Below are 24,782 nucleotides of genomic sequence, written 5' to 3'. Positions count from 1 at the left end.
GTGTCTTCTTCAAGCTTGGGTCCCCTACCAGAGGCCTGGGAGTTTGAGGGCTCTGCACAGTATCTTAGCTGTTCGTAGGACCTCACTCTTCTGGACAGAGACCTCAGATGTTGTTCCTGGAATCTGCTCGAACCACTCTCCCAGTTTGAAGGTCACAGCCCCTAGTGCTCCTATTACCACTGGGACTACTGTGGATATCACCTTCCACATCCAATCTAGTTCTTCTCTCAGCCCTGGGTATTTCCCCCAGCTTCTCATGCTCTTCCTGATTTTGCTGTCACTTGGGATTGCTACATCGATCGCTACTGCTGTCTTCTGTCTTAGGTCTGCCATTCTCTAGGTGGTTGAGAATGGCAGAGCTAATATATATATATTATGATGTTTTAGTCTGCCTCCTTCACTTGTCTTCCCTGTCCTGCTCTACAGCCTGTCGACAAATGGAAAACAGCAAGTCATTGGGCCTGGGGGGTTGGGAGCTAACGGATTGAGCATCAATTAAGCAGTTGTGTTTTAGCATCTCTAATCTTCCATATCTCTCCACATGAGTTCATGAACGCTCAATCACCATAGTGGTACAAGGTGACACAGTTAATAGAATTCATTAACTATGTTCATCTTAAACAAAGGGTTTGAAAATCCCGCCTCTATCGTTTCCCTCCAGGTCAGTCTTCAAGAAACTAATTTTGCAATGCTGACCCATTAGCGGCAAAAAACCCTGAGTGGTCGTGGTGAAAGCAGATCCCTAAGGCAGCTAAAGTTAGAAAACGTCTGCTCCTTGAAAACAGTGTTTGTTAAAAAGAGCAGCAGCCATACAAAAGTGAATTATCACTCTGTGGATTTCAATGGGTTTGTACTATTTGTGAATATATCCCGTTCTAGGTCAGACAGAGGCAGAGACAGAATGAATTCCATTGAGAAACGGGCTCAAGTCTGTAACTGCCCCCATATTTCAGCCTGTGTCTTCTCTTTCAGAGAGATTTGAAAGAAATGTTAATGGCAATAGTCAGGTTTTCCCTGACAGGAGCCAAAACACAACTAGCATACATAAAATAATGGACTGCATTCGGATATTCTTTTTTTTCCGTCTCCTTTATTTAACATTCACATTTTTATTGATCACATACACACTTATCCTGTAAAAAAAACTCTTATAAAAATTGAAGCTAGTGTAAACAATCTGAGACGATGAGACATGCTGAGGAAAATTTGTTAGTATTTGTTTTGAATGGTACATTGTGGAAGAGACTCAGCACAAGTATTAGGCGTCTTGGGCAATTTGACAAGAGGACAGAGACACATACACATACATACATACATACATACATACATACATACATACATACATACATACATACATACACACACATACAGTCAGAGTCCGGTAAATGTAAATGCAATACCAAATAGCGCCACAGGGTGGCTCCTCTTTTTAGTTTTGCGACGCAATAAGCAGAGCCGTTGTCAGCGCTGCCTCGACAACGTCCACAAGAACGAACTCTCGGCGTAACAAGTTGGTGCAGGTTTATGGTTTTTATGTTTTACTGTTCATGTACGATCGGCGAACATAGTGCCGTCGGAGACCTGGCATTGTATGGTCCACGTATGTACAACAGAATAAAGTAGCAGCGTGGAAATCCCCATCTCGTTGTCTGTCGACTAAAGGGCCTTGCCACACTCGACTCTGAGCTAATCAGCTATCCCGAAGGCTGTTGCTAACTAGCCACATGCTGCTAGCTCTCTCCGCCTACACCAGGCCAACGTTACAATACGTGAGTCCCTCACATCAGTAGAAGTGAAGATGCATGCACAGCGTTGACCTTGGTCAAGACCTTGGTCATCTACATGTATTCTTTCCTCTTAAGCCACGTCGGGAGGGCACTGGGGGAGGGGGGGGCACCAGATGGCGAAATTTAGCTAAGCCAGAACGTAATCAACTAATTAATAATAGATTGTGCTACGGGACTTAATTTTTCACAAGCTCACTGGTTAATGTAAACAACTCTATCCAGACCTTTATGTGTTGTCGCCTCCTATTTGTCATGGTTGCATTAGCAAGTGTCATCGCAATGTTCCTCGCCTTCTTTTTTTTAACAAAACTACCACTTTAAAGGCTTTCTTTTTCATGAATAATTCCATTACTAAATGTCGTCACCGGCTCATATATTAATCATGTGACCTACAGCAATATAGGTCTTTTAAGGCCAGTGACGAACGTAGACGGGAATATCTCCTACACATCAGTGTCACAAACAATCAACATCACAGTATACTATTGTGGGGCAAAGCAGACTACTATACAACCTTGGAATATGATTTCAGTGTCATTCATAAAAACAGTGTTTGTTTCACGAAGTCGTAGAGACCAGATTACACAATACACAGACCAGACACAAAACATACATAAAACGTAGACACGTATACCTCAAATAAATTTCAAGTATCTTGAGTTGTGATCTTTTTTAAAAACATTCAGGAGCCTGTTTGCATTTTGAACCACAGTACAATTATATCTGTATATAAAACCTGCCAAAACCACAGCCGTAATATGTACCAGACACTATGCTAGTGTCAGTACACTGCACCCAGCGTCTGTAGAGATGAATTGCAAATTACACATTGATGCTACAGTTATATCATTATTTATTATTAGTTTATTCCATGTATTTGGATGCTAGAAGTATGGTAGAAGTTGCAGGATCTACATAGTGAGACTTCATGTATAATGCACCATTCTGATACTAGCTGCAGTGAAAATTATAGCTTTAAAGTCATAGCAACATGACTATTGTCATATGAACTAATGATTCCTAGAAATGTTATAACAAACTTTTTCATTCTGACAAGATTTTGCATAAAATAGATTAATGATTATTAAACACTGCAAAATTTGTCACATAAAACTTATCTTTTAACCTTTCTTTATCTTGTCTTTTGTTTGCTTTTTTGTTTCTTTCTTTCTAGTTAGGGTTAGGGCTATATAGATGTAGTTGTCTTGTACCTTACCCTGTGCTCACACTTTTTACTTATGACACTTAAGTGTCATAAGTAAAAAAAGCAGCCAGTAGTCATTCTTTGTCAATGAGAGCCAGCACCCAGATTGACATTTGAAGATGAACTGAAGTTATCTTCATGCAAATCAGTGATATTGCACTGAAGCAGCAATAGGGATTTGTTGCCTCTCTGACATATGTACTACAAACTCAAGAGGGTATTGGGCATAAATACATTTGATGTCTTCAGCACAGCTTAAACCACCCCCACCCCACTGCCAACAACTGGTAGAAGGCTGTCAGTGAGCAACTAGCTTCGGGGGGGGGGGGGGGCACCGGCACTTATGACACTTTTGGTGGTTTCATAAACCATAAAGGACTATGATTTCACTTCAAGTTGATTAATACTGAAAAGTGTCTTTCATGCTAGCTCCTCTACCTGTGTTGCCTCTCCTCCTGGACGTTCGGCTGCTTCGGGCGATGCTGAGGAGGGAACTGCTCTTATCGCTCACTGAGTCTCTGTTGGAGGTGCTGCTCCCTGTGGCCTCGCTGTCCCTCAGCATGCTCTCATAGCCACTGCTCACCACACTGTTCCTGTTAGTCCAGAGAAGAGACGTTTTCCCCATAGCAGGAGGCAGCTCGCCACTCAGCACACTGGTCACGTCACTGGCATTCCCACTCAGGTGACTGGGTATACGGGGAGCAGTCACACAGCTGTAGGGTGAAGGGAGCACGGGACGGTCAGTGGATGATGAATAGCCTGAGAGCCTGTCTTCTGTTGTTGGACACCTGGTGGTTGTTTTGTACATTCCTCCTGAGGTGGGGCTGGTTTCCCTGTCCTTCAGAAGGTCAGAGATCCTCCCATTGATAATACCCTGGATGGGGGCTTTGGTAGAGGAACAAATGGAGCTCTGGCTAGTAGAATGACTGGACCAGGGAGGACAGGAGGAAGAAGAGGAGGACATCTGCCCTGGGCTGAGACTTTTCCCAACTGGGGAGAGGCTTGTGCTGCGGCTGATGGCGTGGCACAAGCCTGATGGTGAGAAGCTGAGGTTCTTGGTGGTAGGGGCAGATAGCCGGCGTACTTTGGGGCTAACCATCTTGAGTTTCCCAACAGCAGAGAGCTTAGTGCGGGTGGATCTTGGAGATTGAGATGCGTTGATGCTAGAGGTGGTAGAATAGCTTGGATCAGTCATGGGTACACATCGGGGAGTCCTCCTTGGGCTCCTGCTAGCCCTGGGTAAGGTAGAACCTCCCTCGTAACCTTCCTTGTAAATTTGCTCAAAACCCCCCTCACAACTCCCCTTAGAAATTGCCTTATAATTCCCATCAAAACTTCCCTTTGAGCTTCCCCTAGAGCTCCCCTTAGAGCTCACTGAGGTTGTACTGCTGCCTCTCTCCAGAGTCTGGCACTCCACAGGAGCTCTCCCTAGGGAATTAGTCCTACCAGCCAGCTGCTCTAGTTTAGCACTGAAAAGCCTGCTGCTGCTCTCCTCAATGGGGGACTTAAAACTGCCACTTAGGCTATCATGTTTCATGCCCGCACTCAGACCCTCTGACAAAGAACCGATGCCCTTTCTTTTCAGGCTACTAGTGTCATATCTGTTCTCTGTACTATATTTCCGAGGAGGAGAAAAAGGGACACTGTAGCTGGGTGTGGAGTGCTGCCTGCCCTGCCTCCTCTCTAGGGTGATCTCAGGGCTACATGGGTTGGATGATGTCACCCCCCTTGGGCCTTTGTGGTTGTCTACTGTGTGATCATCCCAGCTGTTCTTCTGGTGCTTGGTGCTGTGCCAGCCACTTGGCAGGCTAGCTGTTTTGGGGGCATCATAAACCGTTGCTGGGTAACCAGGTAAAACAGAAACGCTCCCAGGGGCATTCCCAACAATTCTGCAACTGGTTTCTTCCCCCATCAAGCCCCTTGGAGTATTAGTGGGACAAACATGTTCTACCCTCCTGGGATGGCTCCTGTCTGTGTTTCTGTGCCTTCTCCCACCGGATTTTTTTTCTGCTGTGTCATCGTAGAAAACCGTGTGTTTGTGTTGTGAGACATTTCTTACAGGTGTGTTGTAAGAAATTTGGCTTTGGGGTGACACTGATAGGCTTTCAGACTTCTTGTCATTAGCTATCTCAGTTGTAGACGCTTGGCTCTTCTTACCAAGGGTCCCCTTGTGTTCTGAACATTTGAGTTTACTCTGCCTGGCCCAAGACATTGACTCTGCTCCTGTAAAACTATCATCAGAACCCTCAACTTGTTTAGCGCCATGCATACAACAATCACTATCTGTATCAATAAGCATGGGATTTATAAACGAGGGTAACAACTTCTTTTCCTTTCTAAATTGAGATGGTAAATTTTGGGTGCTACCCCCTTTGGTTACGGCCTGTACTACAGGGCTCACAGTCATATCAGGACATCCTGCAGCTCCAGAATCTTCACTGATGTTGCTGATGATTCTGACTGGGCGAGACCTGCCAGAGTCTTGATCCTGTGCTGGTGATTGGCAAGTGTCTCTGATGTGAATAATGTTGCCACCTCTCCTACCTTTGTCCAATGCTCCTCTGATTGTCACCTCTTCCACCATAGAGAAGACCAGCTCATCTTGGCCAGTCAGATCCAATGGCTGCTGAACAGTTACTGTGATAGTGGCCTTCATTTCCTTTACTTCCTCTGGGGGTAGATGAGATAAGATGTCTCCAAGTATGACACTAGTAGCCAAGGAGGGAGAGGAGGAATAAGAGGAGGTCGGAGAGAAGAGGGAGGGAGATACTGGGGAACTTTTGCCAACTGGAGAGATCCTCATTTCTGGTTTGAGCCAATCACTTGTTTCAGAACGCCCATGGCTTTCTGTTGGCTTAAGTGTGAGCGGAAGTGAATTGGGAACAGTTGTGCTCAGGGGGTCCGCAACACAGTTCTGAGAAGAAAGGTTATCCAGTGATGTAGGAGTTTTACAGTTGGAAAGTTCAGAGGAATCAGCTTGACGCATCGCATTACGATTGAGAGTATGATTTTGTGGTTCCTCGCTAGAACTGGCGGCACTGCCCTCTTCGCAGTCATAAAGGCCTGAGTCCTCCCTCTGAAAACTCTCTTCAGGAAGCTCACCATCTGCTGGCTTTTCCCCAGCAGATATCTGACTGCGTCTTAACTCTTGATTCAACAGCAATATCTGCGGTGCCCCTGATGAGTCAGTGTCTGACGGCTTGACCATGTCCTTCTGGGGTCGTGAGTTTGTTGTTGCAGAAAGGTCTGGTGACAGAGAGAGTTTAGGCACATTGATGCCTGTCTCACTGCCATCAATGCAGCCTAAACGCTCTTGAAGTTCAGCAAATGTGTCACATTTGAGACAGTCTCTCTCAGGCTGCCCCGTTTCCACTTGCAGCGTGTCAACTTTCCCTCCAACAGTTTCTTCTTTTTTCTTCTCTCCCTGTGGTCGGGGAATGCTCAAAAGTTCCTGGAGGAGCGCAGCAAACTCTGGGTCATCTGTGTCATGTTTGATAGGATGCAGAGAGGGGATGATGGGGACAAACTCAGGCTGGGCCAGTGTGAGAAAGGCTCTGGGCTGGACCGAGCCATCTGAGTCTATGTGGATGACTGTGTCACAGGACTGATCGCTGCTGGAGCGCTCATCCAGCTCATCATACAAACGGAGATGGGGGATGTCAACATCAACCTCATCCATGGAGCGGAATGCTCGCAGGGAAAGAGGCGGAGGCCCTCTCCTCTCTTTGCTCAGGCTCCTTCCACGAGGAGAACATGAGGCGGACTGCTGTTGAAACAGAGAGGAATTGTGAAGTTATTGATCATTTCATAAGTGGTTCGGCTTACAGTTAAAACAGAAAATATTGGATAATGGATAACGTTTTCTTTTTTTATCATAATAATGTTTTTTGATTCCTTATTGATTAAATTTATTTTTGAGGGTTTTTTTTTTCAATTTTTAAATCATTATTGCAAACTTTGAAGTTATGATAGAGACCATTATTGTCAGTAATATTTTTCCGAAGATTCAGGGAAGGAAAATGTGGGGCTCACTGGAACATCATCACATTGTTGTACATGTGTAGTGTAAAATAAAATCAGAGATAATCCACATCATTCAAATTCAAGCCCATAATAAAAAAAATGTCACTGGTACAAAAATTGCAACAAAAAAAAACTTACATAAGGGTTAACATCTAAGCAAAAAAAGCTGTAATATACTTAAACTCACATATGTCATTTGTGTGTTCATCAACAAAAAGTGCACTCTCAAAAAACTGTTATAAAATGAACAGTGAGATGTGGGAAAATGCTTATAATCAGACGACATACCTTGGTTCTCTTCTGTGTCCTACGAATGCGTGCAGCCAGCTGGATGGTAGATAAGGCCTCTAGGAGGTTTGCTTGTGAATCAGCAACTTGAGCGATCACTGCTGTATGACAGTTTACATGACCCAAGGAGTCTCGAAGGAGCATCGTCAGTTTACTGCTCCTGCAAAGACACAGCACAAACATCCATAAATTGTGTGAAATAATGGATTGTCAAATTTCCTATTACGAGGGCGAAATGTGTCAACATCAAAATGAAATTAAGTCCATAATATAGTTAAGATGTTGTTATTTTGTGTGCAATGTTTGTGTCCAGCGATCTTCAGTTCACTTCCCTGATAATACTTTTACTACTAATGAATTTGATTATACATTTTGAACTGTCAGAGTGTTTAATTAATTAATTAATTACGTTTAATATGTTAATCCCCTTGGGGAAATTCAGTTACTGCAAATGAACCCATCCTAGCAGTGATCTGTGTAGCTAGGAGCAGTGGGCTGCCACCTTCATGCTGCGCCCGGGGACCAACTCCAGTTCTTTTCCCATTGCCTTGGTCAGGGGCACAGACCAACAGACAGCATTAACCCTAACATTCATGTCTTTTTGATGGTGGGGGAAACCGAAGCACCTGCAGAAAACCCACCACAGACATGCAAACTCCATGCAGAAGACAACCTGGGATGGATGAACCCCAAGGCTGGACAACCCCGGGGTTCAAACCCAGGACCTTCTTGCTGTGAGGCGACAGCGCTAACCACTGGGCCACCGTGCTGCCCAAAAACAATAAAACAATAATATTACCAACAACAAAAAAAGCCCGCAGTCTTACTTGTTGGGTATGTTTTTATATCCACTTAGTAAAGACAAGATTGTTGGGCCCAGTTCAGAATGAGGAGGTTCCCTCTTGCTCCTGCATACTCCAGTCAGCCCCTTCACACTGCTACAAATGTCTATCAGGGTCAGTTTGTTGGGACCACGTGGAACTAAGGGTTGAGATGAGAGAGGAGTCATGGGGAGGTGGGCAGAGATATATGGGATAATGGTAGGAGAGGAGAGGAGAGGAAATCCAGCAGGGAGGTGAGAGGAGAGAAATATGGAGAAGGAAAAATAGGAGAAGGCAAGCAAAGAGAAAAAGGTCAAAAAAGAGGCGCGAGCTGCTGGGCAGAACAGATAAGAATACAACAAAGAAGGGAATAAAAATGAATTGCTTTTCTCATCTCATATTCTAGCAAACTTTCTTTCAGGTGCAATATATCAAGGTACAATCCTCTTACAGGTTTTGTAAATGGCTATATGACATCGTGTATGTTCATTGACAGAATTCATTTAAATAATCTCCAATTTAATAATTAACCAATGTAGCAATGTACTAACAGGTCCTTAAAAGAGGATTTCAGTTGAGGTATAGCAGAAGAGCTCTCAAAATACCAACCCTAAAATGACAATAAATCTGATTAGTTTAGAGGACCGTATGAGGTTTGTGTTACGGAGAGGAGAGATGAGCCCATGTCATGATCAACAGGGCTCATGTGCTTTGTAACCTTTGCCACTGGTGCTGTTCTCTGTACGGGGGGGCTGGACGTGGAGCGTGAAGAACATGATGGAGCTGTGATAAAGGGGCGTTACGATGTCCCCGCCCACCCCTCCGCCTGTCTTGCTGCCACGGTAACGTGATGCGATGGCTGCATCCAGGAGGGAGGCGGCTCGCTCAGCAGTGGGGGCCTTCACCCTGTTGTGGTTACGAAGCTGTGGAGGGCGGGGGGTAGATGAGGGGTGTGGGTCACATGTCAGGTGCACATTAGGGGAGTTCTGTAGCAGTCATTTTCACAGGGATGTACTTTTTCGCAAAAAAAAACACCTTGTGCAGCTGTATTCCATGTTATACCAATACGAGATGCTAGAAATACATTGTTTTAATGAGAAAGTGACACATGAAGTACATCTGGTAAGTGGAGGGTTGCCGGTTTGATTGCATGGTTGATGCCGCCATCAGTGTATTGAGTGTGTGTGGATGAATGTGAGGCATTCATGAATTGCAAATGCTTCGAGTGGCTGTTGCAGCTAGAAAAGCACTGTGTAAAATGCAGTCCATTTTCCATTCAGCAGATAACATATTTCAATATCCTCCATAAGGCAGCTTTTTCAACAGTATAAAAACACCAAATTCTGACCACAGCACAACAGAAGATCATTTGAAAATGAAAAATTATCTCACAAATTGAGATTAGGTACATATACTGTACCATTAATGCATAGCACAACATTGTGTAGTATAGTATAGTATAGTATAGTATAGTAATACACTATTAATGCCATTATATTATTAGGGGGCAGGGAGAAACAGATATATGGATAGACAAGAAAACGGATACAGAAATAAGCAACAGTAGCCAAAATAAAGAGCAGTACACGAGGCTGCAGTATCCTGTCACTTAAGAAGCTCCCTTTTCTCCATAAAAACAAAACCTTTTTACCTGTATTCCATAGACGGGGTCCTCTCGAAGACTAATGTGAGCTGCTGGGCTGTCCTGGATATTGCCTGATGAGGGGGCCACCTCAGCCAGTAGGTCCCTCAGTGTCTGCTCCTCTCCACAGCAGAGCTCTATGGCAGACACTGAAACAGTCAGATCAGTCCAGGTCTTCTCCCTCCGGCGCTCAATAGCACTGTACAGCCAGGAGACGGCACAAGGAATGAGCCCCATCTTCTTGGCGCTCTCGTCAGTCCCCACCATGGCAGACCAAGACCCTTTGTTGGACAATAGGACACACACATGCATACATACACATGAGTATATGTGTACTGCAAGTGAGAGGTGTCCTCAGATCAACTTTTGATATGATGTCCCTGGGCCGTCATATGATTTATCCAATCAGACTCATGTTAGAAATAGGGTTAGGAGACGGGGCGTCCGGGTAGTGTAGCGGTCTATTCTGTTGCCAACCAACACAGGGATCACCGGTTCGAATCCCTGTGTTACCTCCAGTTTGGTCGGGCGTCCCTAAAGACACAATTGGCCGTGTCTGCGGGTGGGAAGCCGGATGTGGGTATGTGTCCTGGTCGCTGCACTAGCGCCTCCTCTGGTCAGTCGGGGTACCTGTTCGGGAGGGAGGGGGAACTGGGGGGAATAGCGTGATCCTCCCACATGCTACGTCCCCCTGGCAAAACTCCTCACTGTCAGGGGAAAAGAAGCGGCTGGCGACTCCACATGTGTCGGAGGAGGCATGTGGTAGTCTGCAGCCCTCCCCTAGATCGGCAGAGGGGGTGGAGCAGCGACCGGGACAGCTCGGAAGAGTGATGTAATTGGCCGGATACAATTAAGGAGAAAAAAAAGGGGCGAGGAGATCCAAAAAAAGAAAGAAATAGGGTTAGGTTCAGTGTTAGGGTTAGCCCATCCTTTTGCTGCACACACACACACCCAAACGGAAGTTGTATTTGTGGAATAGTATTTCATGTCGTGTCACACTGAAGGAAAGGATCCAACCTTCAAGTAACACAAGTGACAACAAACAGAATAAAACTAAAAGCCTGACACTGGACAACCGTTCACATGAATCGGAGAAGCCATCATGCAGCTGTAAAGCCTTGAGGGGCTTCTCAGAGTCGCTTTAATGTAATATACATCAGGGTAACTGAACCAGGCTGAAAGGGAGGAGAGAGAGCGGACTCGGGCGTGCAAGTGTGTGTGCTGTACATGTGTGCGTGTATATGTGTGTGTGATTGTGTGCATCTGGGCAATTATGGGATTGTCTGTATGCCTGTGCATTCTAGATGCAGCCAGTAGTGCACTTTTGCCCCACATTAGTATTTTGTGGCGGGCTATGGGCCCTGCTCTACCTACTCTTGTCTTATCCAAACTCTAATTGAATGAGCGGAGGAGAATTGGTTTACTTCAATTAAAGGCAGACCTGCCTACCATTATTCAGGGAGAAAGGAACTCTGCAGTCGGAGATTGATATCCCTTGGCAGTGGGCCGCATGTAGTCTGTAGTGGCCCGCTAATTCAATCAGATTTACGGCGAGTGGCGTCATGTGAAAAAGCTACTCCAAGGAGATACTGTCCTTACACTGTGTGTGTGTGTGTGTGTGTGTGCATATATGTGAGTGTGTGTGTGTTATTTGTGCCACACATCTATTAAGTCTTCGGCAACGCTAAGTGCGCGGTTCCATCTTTCTAACAGCAATATGTTACAGTCCATTTTGTTCTCAGTCCCGTTTGAGCTGCGAGCCGCAAGAAAGAGAATGAAATATTTGTCTTTTGCGCGACATGTCGACAAATCTCAGAGGCGAGGCGAAGCTTTTACATTGAAAAAAAAGAAAGAAAGAAAGCGCACAAAATGAAAAAACAAATCTGTTTAGGATGTATATTTGATGAATAGGCTTTTATTTGGGATGTAACAGGTGGAAGATGAATGACTTGAGAGGGCCGCGAGGGGAAAACACACTCCTGTCACTACCCCAGACAACGAGGGAAGGGGTGGGTAGAAATAAATCGAGAAAGAAACAGGAGGGTACGAGAGAGAGAGAGAGCGGGAGGAGAGGGAGGGAATGAAAGGACTGCATGTCCGGGTTTTAACCCCCCCGGCCCCTTAAAACGGCTGATTACTCACCCATATGAGTGCATCTCAAACCCAGAACGCATCCATCGCTGCCGCCGACCACGTAGCCGATGACATCAGCCAGGACGCCTGTGCACACCTCAGCCTGACCCGGGGGGAGAACAAGAACAGCCAGTCTCATGATTCATCCTCGCACTGGGAAAAATACATCAGACAGAGTGAAAAAGAATGATAATAATAATAAATGAGGCAGAGGAGGAGGAAGGTAGAGTGATGCTGTATACGGTGCATCCCGGATGGATTCTGTAAGCACGGCCTGCAGAAAGTAGAAGCGACGGCCAAGGCGTTTTATAAGACCCCCCCCCCCCATTGGTTTTCAGATCATCAGAGGGAGAACGCCAATCAGCCACGGTGTGCGACTTGAACAAACAAATACTTGAACGCAGGATGAATCCTTGGGCAAACACAGCACATGCTTGAGTTACATATCCTACCATGCTGCAAATTTGCCGCTATACGAGCAATCTGTCGCAGTCGAGCGAGGGCGTCAAGATGGATCAGGGCAGTTCAACGTCAGAACAACACAAGCATCCGTGGTGGAAGCATGGGGGAAACCATATTCTAATATGTAAACAGGATTCATGTTCCGCCACCTGACCTGGTTTGACTCCTGCGGATAGATGGCATCAAACGTGTAGGACTTAGGGAGCGCTTTGGCTTCACCGCCCTCAGTATGCACAGCGTGCTGTCTGCCGCTGCACACTGGTTCCATTACAATTACCCTCCTCTTGGACGGGTCAATGCGGAGGATGGGTGGCTGGGAGGGGCCCGTGGAGGTTGTGGGGCGCACTCTGAGCATCACTTTGACCTGGGGTACAGAAAAATGAGGGGAGAAATGGGTTTAAAAGTGTCATGTTGACAAAGCTGTTACAACTCCATCCATCCATCCATCCATCCATCCATTATCCAAACCATTTATCCTGCTCAGGGTTGCGGGGGTGCTGGAGGCTATCCCAGCAGTCATTGGGCGGCAGGCGGGGAGACACTCTGGACAGGCCACTAGGCCGTCACAGGGCCGCTATTACAAGTCACCCTTTTTTATTTACTAAGTTTGGCAGTGCATGCTTTATCTATACCTACAAAGCCCTAATTCATATTCATTCACCACACATTGCACATGTTCAGACGGTGGCACAATCAGATCCAGAAAGTAAAAGTCCAAGCCGTGTATTTCCTCCACCCATGTACTAAATCATAGCTGATGATTAGAATCAGATAATGTAGTGCACGGGTGGAGCAAATACCTGCTTTGGACTTTTGCTTTCTGGACCTGGCTTTGCCACCTCTGCATGTGTCTCCACCACCACCACCACCACCTTTTTTTCCCCAATTGTGCCCAGCTCGACCCCCTCTTGCCGATCCAGGGAGGGCTGCAGACTGCCACATGCCTTTGCTAATACATGTGGAGTCGCCAGCCACTTCTTTTCACCTGACAGTGAGGAGTTTTGCCAGGGCAACGTAGCGCGTGGGAGGATCACTCTATTCCCCCCAGTCCCCCCCCGAACAGGTGCCCCGACCGACCAGAGGAGGCGCTAGTGCAGCGACCAGGACACATACCCACATCCGGCTTCCCACCCGCAGACACGGCCAATTGTGTCTGTAGGGATGCCCGACCAAGCCGGAGGTAACATGGGGATTCAAACCACCGATTCCCGTGTTGGTAGGCAACGGAATAGACTGCTACACTGCCCAGACACCCATCTTGTTTTTTGTTTTTTTTTTAAGCTTGATGAGGTTCAAACTTAGGTGACTGCACATGCTCTTTTTTCAGCGGTGTGGTGCTTTCCATTCACAAGACGGCATGTAGCCACTTAGGAAGTGCACTAACTGCTCTAGTGACGTCCACTCAAAGTTTTAGACTCAGGAAGATGAGTGCCTTGCTCAAGGTTGAGGGAAGTAAGAGCATTACTTAGTGAATCCCCCGACCCAGATTTGTCCCGGCTAATTTGGGGATATCCCCAGCAAAGGCCAAAGCATTTTAAAAGACACCTCACAAAAAAGATGCCATCACTTATTTAAAGCCAGAAGCGGGCAGGTGCAATACTTTGCTTTTACACAGCAACTCGTGTGTGAGCGAATCCAGAGAGCCAGGGACCCTTTTAACTAGGAGAGCTTTAACTTTACTTCAGAACCGATGCCCGCAACAGACACTTGGCAAACGCAATGCTATGAAAACGGAAGAAGTTTCAGAACAACAAAGTTTTAAAAATAACTGCATATGGGGCGTCTGGGTGGCGTGGCAGTCTATTCCGTTGCCTACCAACACGGGGATCTCCGGTTCGAATCCCTGTGTTACCTCCGGCTTGGTCATGTCTGCGGGTGGGTGGGAAGCCAGATGTAGATATGTGTCCTGGTCAATGCACTAGCGCCTCCTCTGGTTGGTCGGGGCGCCTGTTCGGGGCGGGGGACTGGGGGGAATAGCATGATCCTCCCACACGCTACGTCCCCCTGGTGAAACTCCTCACTGTCAGGTGAAACGAAGTGGCTGGCGACTCCACATTTATCAGCGGAGGCATGCGGCAGTCTGCAGCCCTCCCTGGATCGGCAGAGGGGGGTGGAGCAACGACCGGGACGGCTCGGAAGAGTGGAGCAATTGGCCAAGTACAACTGGGGAGGGGAACATAAATAAATAAATAAACGGATGGGTGAATTGATAAATAAATAAATAACTGCATATCCAAGATGCTGTCATGTCAGTCCCCATATCCCCAGAACAATATCCAGAGATCTCATGTGAAGCCAGATGACCAGGAAAAAACAATTATATATATATATATATATATATATATATATATATATGCCAAAACAAATCTTAAAAAGTGTTCCCCAAAGCTGACTGCTAAGGTGACACAGCCAGTACTCCTGCTCCCCTCTTCTATGTATATACACTCCCTTTGAAATGGATGTAAAAACTTAGGGTCGACGACATAGGGGCTTGAGCAGAAGTTTGCAGACATTGTTGTGAGAGAATGAAGGGAAATAGTCAGGCGTCAGCTCTGAGCTCCGTCTGCTCAGCTGTGGGAGGGCGCCGTACTCTTTTCCAATATGACATACTAGGTTGAGAGGAAGCTTGGTTTAAAAAGGGGAAGCTTTTGCAGGAAAAAAAATTCTTTGCACATGTCAAAAACCTTCTATAAACATGCTAGCACCTGTGAGAAAGTAAAAAGTAAGTTTACTGGGCCGGTCAGCAAAAAAAAAAGCTGATGTATTTTTCAGAATCAGGTTTATTAGCCATGTAGGTTTGCACATACGTGGAATTTGACTCCGGTTTCGTGGCTCTTTCAGTGTAGGATAACAACACAACAATCTGCAGACGTATACACAATGATTGACTCTATACAGGTGAAATAAGAGGCAATAAAGTGCAGTAAAGTGCATCATCGTTCTATAACAAAAGTATGACGTAGCCCAGTTGACACCCATGACTGAAATCCCGTCTTTCCACTTGCTCCATAGTCTTCTTTGCAGGTTAAAGCCTAACGCTGCGATGCCCTTATGCGGTCTCCACTCAAAAAGAATAACGTGGCATGTAAATTTACGGATGCATCTACTTACAACCTCAAGCAGATGCATTTTTCTTTCCCCTCTTTGCACATGTCACAGTCTTAATTCCTTAATGCATCCGTCTACAGGGAGCAACGCAAATCTAAAGGCTTTGGGGGGGGGGGTCTTACGTTAAGATGCTAAGACTTCAACAGCCACTTAACTAAGTATGCCTGTCTCACTTCACGCGCTGTCAAGGCTGCACACGCTGGTTATGACAGTAGGCCACTGCTGGGTTAATAATTCATTAGGATTCACAACAGCGGCCAAATAAGCCAAGTTTTAGTCGGGGTTACTGTTCAGTGTTTTTATATGTGGTGATACAAAGAGATAGGGATAATGGAAAACAGAAAGCACCGGCTTAGGGAGACTGGGACTTAAACCTGCAAATGTTTTATCTTTCAGATATTTGGCACGTGCTCTGTTCTAGGACAGAATGACAAATAATTGGCTTTTAGTTTTTGCTCAAAGATAATTGGAAGGAGAGAAAAAACCCCCCACAAGGGTTTTAATGACTACAACAGCTATGGTGGGAATTGAACCGGCAGCCCTGTGCTTATCAGACTTGTCTGCCTCACGAAGCAGTCGCCCTGTTGCTGGGGCGCGCTGCAGCGGAGCATCTCGCTGCCTGGGCACGCTGGAGACGCGGGCACCCAATCATAAATGATTCTGCTGAAACGACGCAGGGCCGCATTATGCCACGATGACATCATCCAGCATCGACCAATATGAAACCCGACAACCATGCTCGCATCGTAAGTTGTCGCTTTCTGGGTTTGCTTTTCTCCCCTCTTCATCGTTTTTAATCTTATCCTTGTGCAAGTCATTGCTCCCGAAGCAATATTGAGCATGTGTTGCCGTCTATTTATTGGAATTTGAATTATTCAAGAACCCATTTGCGAGTGCAGAAAAACCTCCTCGGCTGTAATACGCGTGCTGAGGCAGACACCGACGCACGCCCACATACGTGCACTTATAGCTGAGTGCTTGGGCGGGTGCGGCTGACGGAGGAAACGATCTGCGCCGCTATATGTAATTCTAGACAAACCCCCCGAGTCCATCCATGAGAGGATGGGCAGCCATATTGATCTCCCCACTTTCTCCCAGGGGAAGGATGGGGTGGAGGGGCTAGATGGAGGCATTAACACCACATTATAATGTATCATAAACCAGGATTGATACAGGAGCTCCTCCAAATGACTGTGATCTCTTTATGCTGCTATTTGGGGTGCTATGAGAGTGCAAAACCCAAAGCCAGTGTGGTGTTAGCAGGTGAGATTTATTGTATATTCTTTCAGATATACACTTAGAATTATAAGGCAGCTTTTCATGCCTTGTGTTAAACAAAAACACCCGGGCGTCCGGGTAGTGTAGCGGTCTATTCCGTTGCCTACCAACATGGGGATCGCCGGTTCAAATCCCCACGTTACCTCCGGCTTGGTCGAGCGTCCTTACAGACACAATTGGCCGTGTCTGCAGGTGGGAAGCCGGATGTGGGTTTGTGTCCTGGTCGCTGCACTAGCGCCTCCTCTGCTCGGTTGGGGGCGCCTGTTCGGGGGGTAGCGTGATCCTCCCACGCGCTACGTCCCCCTGGCGAAACTCCTCACTGTCAGGTGAAAAGAAGTGGCCAGTGACTCCACATGTATCAGAGGAGGCATGTGGTAGTCTGCAGCCCTCCCCGGATTGGCAGAGGTGGTGGAGCAGAGATTGGAACGGCTCGGAAGAGTGGGGTAATTGGCCAGATACAATTGGGGGGGGGGGTCAGGGGGGAACCACCTGCAAACCAATGAGTGCGTACAAACACAGGATCTTCATCGAATTGTCTTTCGGATTCTACAGCAGCGCCAGAAGCCTGGTTATGGATGATATGGATAAGTTTCACTTCATTGGTTTGATACAAATGCACCATTTTGCAGCGTCCACCATGGAGCAGCACCAACTGGGGGCAGTGGGGGTGAAGAGCCCTGGCCAATGGCAGAACGGCACACTGGTGGCATCTGGGATTGTGTTATATGCAAACCCTCCGGTTGTCAATACCGGGCCAAACTGGGATTAAACAAGCCAAAGCGGCGGCCCTCTTGTTTCTGGCATGCCTCTCCTCACTGCAACCTTAATCTGCCGCCCTCCTGAAGCTGAGGCTCTGACGACATGAATAGCGGTTAGCATGTCTATTATTTGTTTTCCGACACATAAATGCACCTCTGCGACTTTGTTGTGTATTTTCCGAAACGCTGGTTGAGGCCCAAGGATGGATGATGAGAAGGATGACATAGTCCTCCTACTGTGATGGGTGTCTAAATCTATCAGCCACGTTATGCAGCCAGACTCCTGCAGTACAGTGTTAAGTTACACAACATTCTGTGCACCATCGAGGACCAAGAGAAAAGAGGGTTTTATTGCAAGCAAAATCCACTAACTGACTTCAGTAATTCAGCTTTTAACTCATAATATTTGTTGTAAATAAGTCGTACTTATCAGTGACACATCAGATGGCGTTAAGAGTTGGACGATGAAACGACCTGCAGGGAATATTTTTCTGCTGTGAGCGAGCGGCAAACTGGTGACGGTCTACCTTGCCAATGCTGGGTGGGCCTTTGGTTTTGGTGGCAGCTTGGAGGAGGCAGGGTGGGACCGGCGGGGGGCTTTTCTGGATGATCTCCCTGAAGCAGGTGGTAAGATGAGCTGGAGCTGGGTCAGAACCGACACCTTTCTTCCTGGATGTCAGGTTTAGCTTCTGGGCCGCCCTGTAAGGAGATAAGGGGAGGGAGGTTTTACAAATATAGCTGTGTACAGTAGCACACTAACAGAAATACTGAGCCACTGTCAATATCGCATTAAATACACAACACTTTAAAACTGCAACACCCACACTTAGAAAACTGATACTGGCAATTACCAATGACAAATGAATCTTTTAAGTTCTAATGACTGCATGCAATGTTGTTCTTCAGTGTGTATAAAGGGATTTTTTACCCCCACCCCCCCACACTTTTTCCCCTCCATTATACTTGGCCAATTACCCCACTCTTCCAAGCCGTCCTGGTCACTGCTCCACCCCCTCTGCCGACCCGAGGAGGTTCTGCAGACTACCACATGCCTCCTCCAACACGTGGAGTCGCCAGCCACTTCTTCTCACCTGACAGTGAGGAGTTTCCCCAGGGGGACGTAGCACGTGGGAGGATCACACTATTCCCCCCAGTCCCCCCCCCCCAAAAAAAACAGGCACCCCAACCAACCAGAGGAGGCGCTAGTGCAGCTACCAGGACACACACCCACATCCGGCTTTCCACCCGCAGACACGGCCAATTGGGTCTGCAGGGGCACCCGACCAATCCAGAGGTAACACGGGGATTTGAACCGGCGATCCCCGTGTTGGTAGGCAACGGAATAGACCGCTACGCTACCCGGACGCCCGATAAATAGATTTTTGCTCGATATCCTCAATGTATATTTTCTTATGTTGTGTATTAAATGTTTCGGCTCGGTATGGGTAACCTTGAAAAATGCCCCCTGCACACCACGGCGTGTAGCTGATGTTTGAGCTTGTGTCGCCCCTCAGAACCCCACTAGGAACCCTGGGAGATTTTCCCGTTGAAAGCCAAAGCATTTCATTTAGCTGGATTTAACCTAGGACTACGCACATAAAATGACTGTGCAAAAACGTCAGGGGAAAACTGAAACAGAGAATGGGTGCAAGGTGTTTTCATCCACCCACGCTGATATAATACATCTGTAACTGACTGACTAATTCATAAGCTAATTAGTGTGACTGCCCAGCATTCACACTATTGCTTTGCAGTTCTTTATTAGTGGCACCACTTCTTCATACTTTAAACTACAGAAACCATTCAACAATCAAACTATTTATGTATTTAGCACATTATGGCAAATTTTTCAGTTTTTTTATACCTTTAAAACTTGTAAAATATTCAGCCATTTCACATTTCAGTTTCCAGGTATTTCAGGTAGGCTAGTGACTTTCTGACTTTTCCTATTTATCCATTTTCAGCAATGCTTTCGCAATTTCTTTCAGCAGCTCAGCATTCACACGCTTTTTCTGTGGAAAAGCATTTTTCTAGTTGCTAAGTGCCTTTTTAATTAACAATTACCTCGATAATGAACTACGCAATTATAATTTTCAATCACAGTGTGGAAGACACTACTGGTGAACATTTTCTTTTCTTTTTTTTCCTCACCTTTTTCTATTTAAATTTTACAATCAAAATGTTATACAGACATATATGAAGTCAATGTTTATATTCACATAGAGAAAAAAATAAAAATAAAAATAACAGCAACCAAAATTCAACGTAGAAAAAAAACAAACAGACATATAGCCTGGCTGCCTAGCTGCTGAACGTTTTCTCTACGGTGAAAGAAAATGAACACGAAGAGGGTCTACATCATGCTTACCAACCAGCTTACACAGATGTACCCTGGACCCCACGAGGTCACAAAAGACAACCTTGTGTGACACAGTGAAGACGGGACAGGACTATGTGGTGATATTGGCGAGTGTCTTACTGGGTACACATGGCTGTCCAGGGCACATGACTGCACGCCAACGAGGAGGATCTCCATTTTCTCACCTGGCCAGAAACGACATGGCGACGGAGTTTGCCATGGTCGCCATTCTGGAGATGTGGGCAATCTTCGGGCTGCTCTGTGGGTTCCCGGCATCCCCGCAGGCCTCGATGACCTCTTCTGGGGTCTGACAAAAGGCACAACTCAGAAAAAGAAACACGCATTTGTGCGACTGCGATACACCGTCTCACCCTCTCCCGCGGGGAAGGCTGTCACGGGATTTGTTCAAGGGAGATCCATCGGATCAGTGTACAGCCGTGAAACTCTAAGTAGGGCGCTCATAATGAGAGCACGTCCGGTTAAAGACGCAGTGTGGCTCATGTCGTGTTTCTGGCAGTGTGAGGAAATCGTTTGGGATGACTATGGTGACCACTGCCCAGGATGAAGCTGTGACTCAGAGATGAAGATGCCTTGTAAACACCCACACACACACACACACCCTCAGCCTGGAAGGGAAGCAAGGCAGCTTTAGCTTATAGTCAGGGTTAACCTCAGGTATGTGTACACGTGTGTGTACATATGCATGTCCGTGTGTGCCTACGTTGTGTGTAGTATGTGTGTTTGTGTTTGTTTATGCGTGAGAGAGACTGTGTGCGTGTGTGTCCGTTATGCACACATTTGTGCACGTGCCAACTTTTTTTTTTCTGTGCCTGTGGTTTTTCCTCTGTGTGCGACAGACTCTGCTTGACCTACTCTGCACACCACGCCTCCCCCCCCCCCCCCGCTCAAGATGAAGTCACCCAGCTTCGCCCGCAAGCGAAAGCGACGGCCAAACTCCTGTTTTACTCTGGTCTCCACTGCTCCTCTCGAGTCCTGTGTCTCGCTAACGTCGCCTCCTTTCTTAAGGCAAGATAACAATGTTTCTCCTTTCTCCCACCACAGATAACATCCAGCCAAGAAATGCCAATTAGTGCCACTGGAGACCCAGGGGCAGGCATGGAGGAGAACGCAGGGGAGGGCAGTGGAATGCTGACAGGGGTTAGATTAATATCCATAGACTAATTCAATATGGGTATTGACCAATCGTACTCATTTTCTTGTAGGCTCACATCCTTTCCTATAGCCATTTCACATCCTTTCTTTTCTTATGGTTTATATTATCACTGCTCGCCCATCCTTTAATTTCCTAGTTGTCCTTCCCCTCTTGGCTGTCTCATCCCCTGCCCTCCTTCTCCTCTCTCTCGTTCTCTCTCTCCTCTCTCTCTCTCTCTCTCTTTCTCTCTCCTCTCTCTCTCTCTTTCTCTCTCTCTCTCTCTCTCTCTTTCTCTCTCTCCTCTCTCTCTCTCTTTCTCTCTGTCTCTCTCTCTTTCTCTCTCTCCTCTCTCTCTCTCTCTTTCTCTCTCTCTCCTCTCTCTCTCTCTCTCTCTTTCTCTCTCTCCTCTCTCCTCTCTCTCTCTCTCTTTCTCTCTCTCTCCTCTCTTCTCTCTCTCTCTTTCTCTCCTCTCTCTCTCTCCTCTCTCTCTCTCTCTCTCTCTCTCTCTCTCTCTCTCTCTCTCTCTCTCTCCTCTCTCTCGTCTTCCCTCACCACACCCCGGCCGTCTCGTTTCTTAACCTTCCTCTGACCTCGCCCTCCCCACTCCTTGCCTCAGTCCCATCTCGCCCGTCTCCTTTTCTTGCATCCTCTTGTCTTCCGTCCTTCTATTGTTCGCCCTTTGCCTTCTCCTCCCTCGATTTTCCCTCCTCCTACCTTATTTCATCATTTGTCACCCTCAGCCTCGCGAACTGGCGTCGGTTTGAATCTAAAACAGACCGGCCTACACAGCATCTTGCCCTTTTTTAAATCACTAATACAATTTCAGTTGCTGTCGTGTACCCTTTTTTTTTTTCTTTCCTCTATTTGATTTTCTGAAACAGCAGGCAGGATTTGATTCGACCCAGCCGGCCAGTTAGAAATACATTTTTGCAAAGGCCCTTTTGTGTTTCATTGCAATAATCTATAGCTTTTTTTTTTGTTATGTGAAAAGGTGTCGTCTTATGAAACATGCTTTTCACTGGTCAGTTTAGATTTAAGTATGGTAAGGTGTGTCTCCTCTGCTTTTACAGTTATCCATTTGGAAGACATTCTTTATCCAAGGCAAAAGTCATTAATGTGCAGATACCATCCATCCATTATCCAAACCGCTTATCCTACTTAGGGTCGCGGGGATGCTGGAGCCTATCCCAGCAGTCATTGGGCGGCAGGCGGGGAGACACCCTGGACAGGCCGCCAGTCCATCACAGGGCCCACACACACACACATACACACACATTCACACCAAGGGACAATTTAGTATGGCCGATTCACCTGACCTACATGTCTTTGGACTGTAAGAGGAACCCGGAGGAAACCCACACAGACACGGGGAGAACATGCAAACTCCACACAGAGGACGATGACCTGGGATGACCCCCAAAGTTGGACTACCCAGGGGCTCGAACCCCAGGACCTTCTAGCTGTGAGGCGACCACACTAACCACTGCACCACCGTGCCGCCCTGTAGATACATTCGAGTACGTAAATAAATTCATAGAGCGCTAACACGTCTCATATGATTACTGTGTTGTATCGTGTGTTTAGCGTTAACCACGGGTCACGACTGCGAGATCTGTCAGTCCATAACAGACCACAGTCTTTCCAGAAAGGCCCGTCTGTCATTAGAACTGAGACGTCACACTTGCGTCGTCATCTCGGTCTAAACAGGAAATCTAAAGGAGATGTCGCTCAGCCTGGAAGGCCTTCACTACCACCTCCTCCTTGGACTGGGGGAGGGTGGGCTGAACTGAGTTTAGATACCACTTCACCAGCCACCCTGTTAAATGGGACCCCCACCCCACCCACTACACCTCCGCCTATTGATCACAAATGCTTTTGGACTGCCTTGCTTTTATGACGGGGATAAATCACGACCCAGTTCTTTTCCATTAGCGACGGCACTTTTAAGCAACGTCCCGAGCTGTGGGCTCTAAATAGGGTCTGATTGGTCGCTATGAATCATTGCCTCGCTGACACGTGCACCCGTAAAGATGTACTTTACTCAAGGATCTCATTAAATGGAAATGTATGCAGGCGGAGTGGAGGGGGAGGTGGAGTTACATCAGATATAATACTAGGAGAAGGCTTTTAGCTTTACCTGATGATAGGGGTAGATGGCGACACTATTACTGCCGCTCATTGATACAGATTTAGCTGCAGATGCAGCCAGCTGCTGCTGCTCCTCCACCCAGCGGTCCATGTCCGGGTTGGGGAGCTTCGGCCCTCTCCTTCTGGTACTCTGAGGAGTCCTCTGAGGAGTCCTGGGACTGCGAGGTGTTCGAGGGCTGTTGGGGCTGTGGGTCCGACTTTGTAGCTGAGGGCTCCCCAGCGCTGCGCTGATAACAGTCCCCTCTCTTGGAGCATTGTCTCCACCTTTTGTCTCACTTTCTCTGGGTACTGTCCTAGTCGGGGTGGCAGTGATGAGGCTGGAGTCGAGAGGAGTCTTAGTGTATGACTGACCGGTCCGTCTGCCTTGCTCCCTGGTCAGTGCCAGCTGAATGGCTTCTTGCTTGAGCTGGTTCAGGTGGGTGCCACATGCACCACAAAGCCCCTGGTCCCGTTCTGTCTCTCTGCACTCCACCGTGGAGCGACTGCTATGGACCCCGAGGTTGTCGTGAAGAAATGCAGACACGGCAGTAGAGTCCTGCACAATTATAGATGAAGGGGACATGAATAATAAACGGCTTTCCCTCCCTAAGTAGAGATTGACATAGGCGCCCAGGGATGAGAGTTACAGTAGTCTGAGATAGTGACTCATTCATGCCTGAGCAAATAAAATAGTAATGAAATTGAATAGTGGTAACACAGAGATGCCATGTTACCATGAATTTAATGGAAAAAATATTGCAAAGAACAATATCACCTCACACATTAATCTCTCTTCAACTCTAATATTTGTTTTTATGCCCTTATGTTTTTTTCTTTAAATATCACTTTTCTATTTTGTATGGAGCTGTTGACTTGATTGATATGCTACATTTGGCTAGATACTAGTTGTCATGTTCACTGCACTTTAAGCCAGGACAGATTCCTTACATGCATGGTGTACTTGCATGTTACAGATTTTTGCATGTTGTACTTGCATGTTATATATTTTTGTGTGTTATACTTGCATGTTGCAGATTCCTTGCGTGCATGTTGTACTTGCATGTTGTACTTACATGTTTCAGATTCCTTGCGTGCATATTTTACTTGCATGTTGCAGATTCCTTGCGTGCATATTTTACTTGCATGTTGCAGATTCCTTGCATGTTGTACTTGCATGTTGCAGATTCCTTGCATGTTGTACTTGCATGTTGCAGATTCCTTGCATGTTGTACTTGCATGTTACAGATTTTTGCATGTTGTACTTGCATGTTATAGATTTTTGCATGTTGTACTTGCATGTTATAGATTTTTGCATGTTGTACTTGCATGTTATAGATTTTTGTATGTTATACTTGCATGTTGCAGATTCCTTGCATGTTGTACTTGACAATAATAGAGAGAAGAAAGTGTTTTTTATCCCCTTTCCCTGTCTAGCCAAGACTGCACAAGTTGAACAAGTTGCTCACCAGCTAACACACAGAGGAGATGGGTAGCTATACTTTGACTCGACCATCCATGTATATTAAGTCAACTGATAAGTGGGTCAACAATATGAAATCGACTGATGCGCTCTTTTCTGTGAATACCTTCAACTGGATGTCGGTGCTTGCACCCTGGCTGTCATTTCTGACACCAAGGC

At 46.6% G+C, this 24,782-nt stretch overlaps 1 protein-coding gene across 1 annotated transcript in view; it reads right to left on the bottom strand.

Moving 5' to 3' along the window:
* Positions 1 to 24,782, bottom strand: part of kif26bb (kinesin family member 26Bb) — a 31,835-nt gene that overhangs the window by 3,138 nt on the left and 3,915 nt on the right. The window contains exons 3-13 of the mRNA XM_056294198.1: positions 23,154 to 23,699; positions 20,049 to 20,170; positions 18,032 to 18,203; positions 12,515 to 12,724; positions 11,908 to 12,001; positions 9,775 to 10,046; positions 8,842 to 9,046; positions 8,130 to 8,283; positions 7,303 to 7,462; positions 4,307 to 6,757; positions 3,430 to 4,258 (exon numbers count right to left, since the gene is read on the bottom strand). Of these exons, the coding sequence (XP_056150173.1) occupies positions 3,430 to 4,258; positions 4,307 to 6,757; positions 7,303 to 7,462; positions 8,130 to 8,283; positions 8,842 to 9,046; positions 9,775 to 10,046; positions 11,908 to 12,001; positions 12,515 to 12,724; positions 18,032 to 18,203; positions 20,049 to 20,170; positions 23,154 to 23,699 (5,215 nt within the window). The remainder of the gene's footprint in view (positions 1 to 3,429; positions 4,259 to 4,306; positions 6,758 to 7,302; positions 7,463 to 8,129; positions 8,284 to 8,841; positions 9,047 to 9,774; positions 10,047 to 11,907; positions 12,002 to 12,514; positions 12,725 to 18,031; positions 18,204 to 20,048; positions 20,171 to 23,153; positions 23,700 to 24,782) is intronic.

This window comes from Lampris incognitus, chromosome 15, assembly GCF_029633865.1.
Source record: "Lampris incognitus isolate fLamInc1 chromosome 15, fLamInc1.hap2, whole genome shotgun sequence".
In the NCBI taxonomy this organism is placed as follows: Eukaryota; Metazoa; Chordata; class Actinopteri; order Lampriformes; family Lampridae; genus Lampris; species Lampris incognitus.
The sequence above is the reverse complement of the archived record's forward strand: the minus strand, read 5'-3'. Positions and strand labels throughout refer to the sequence as shown.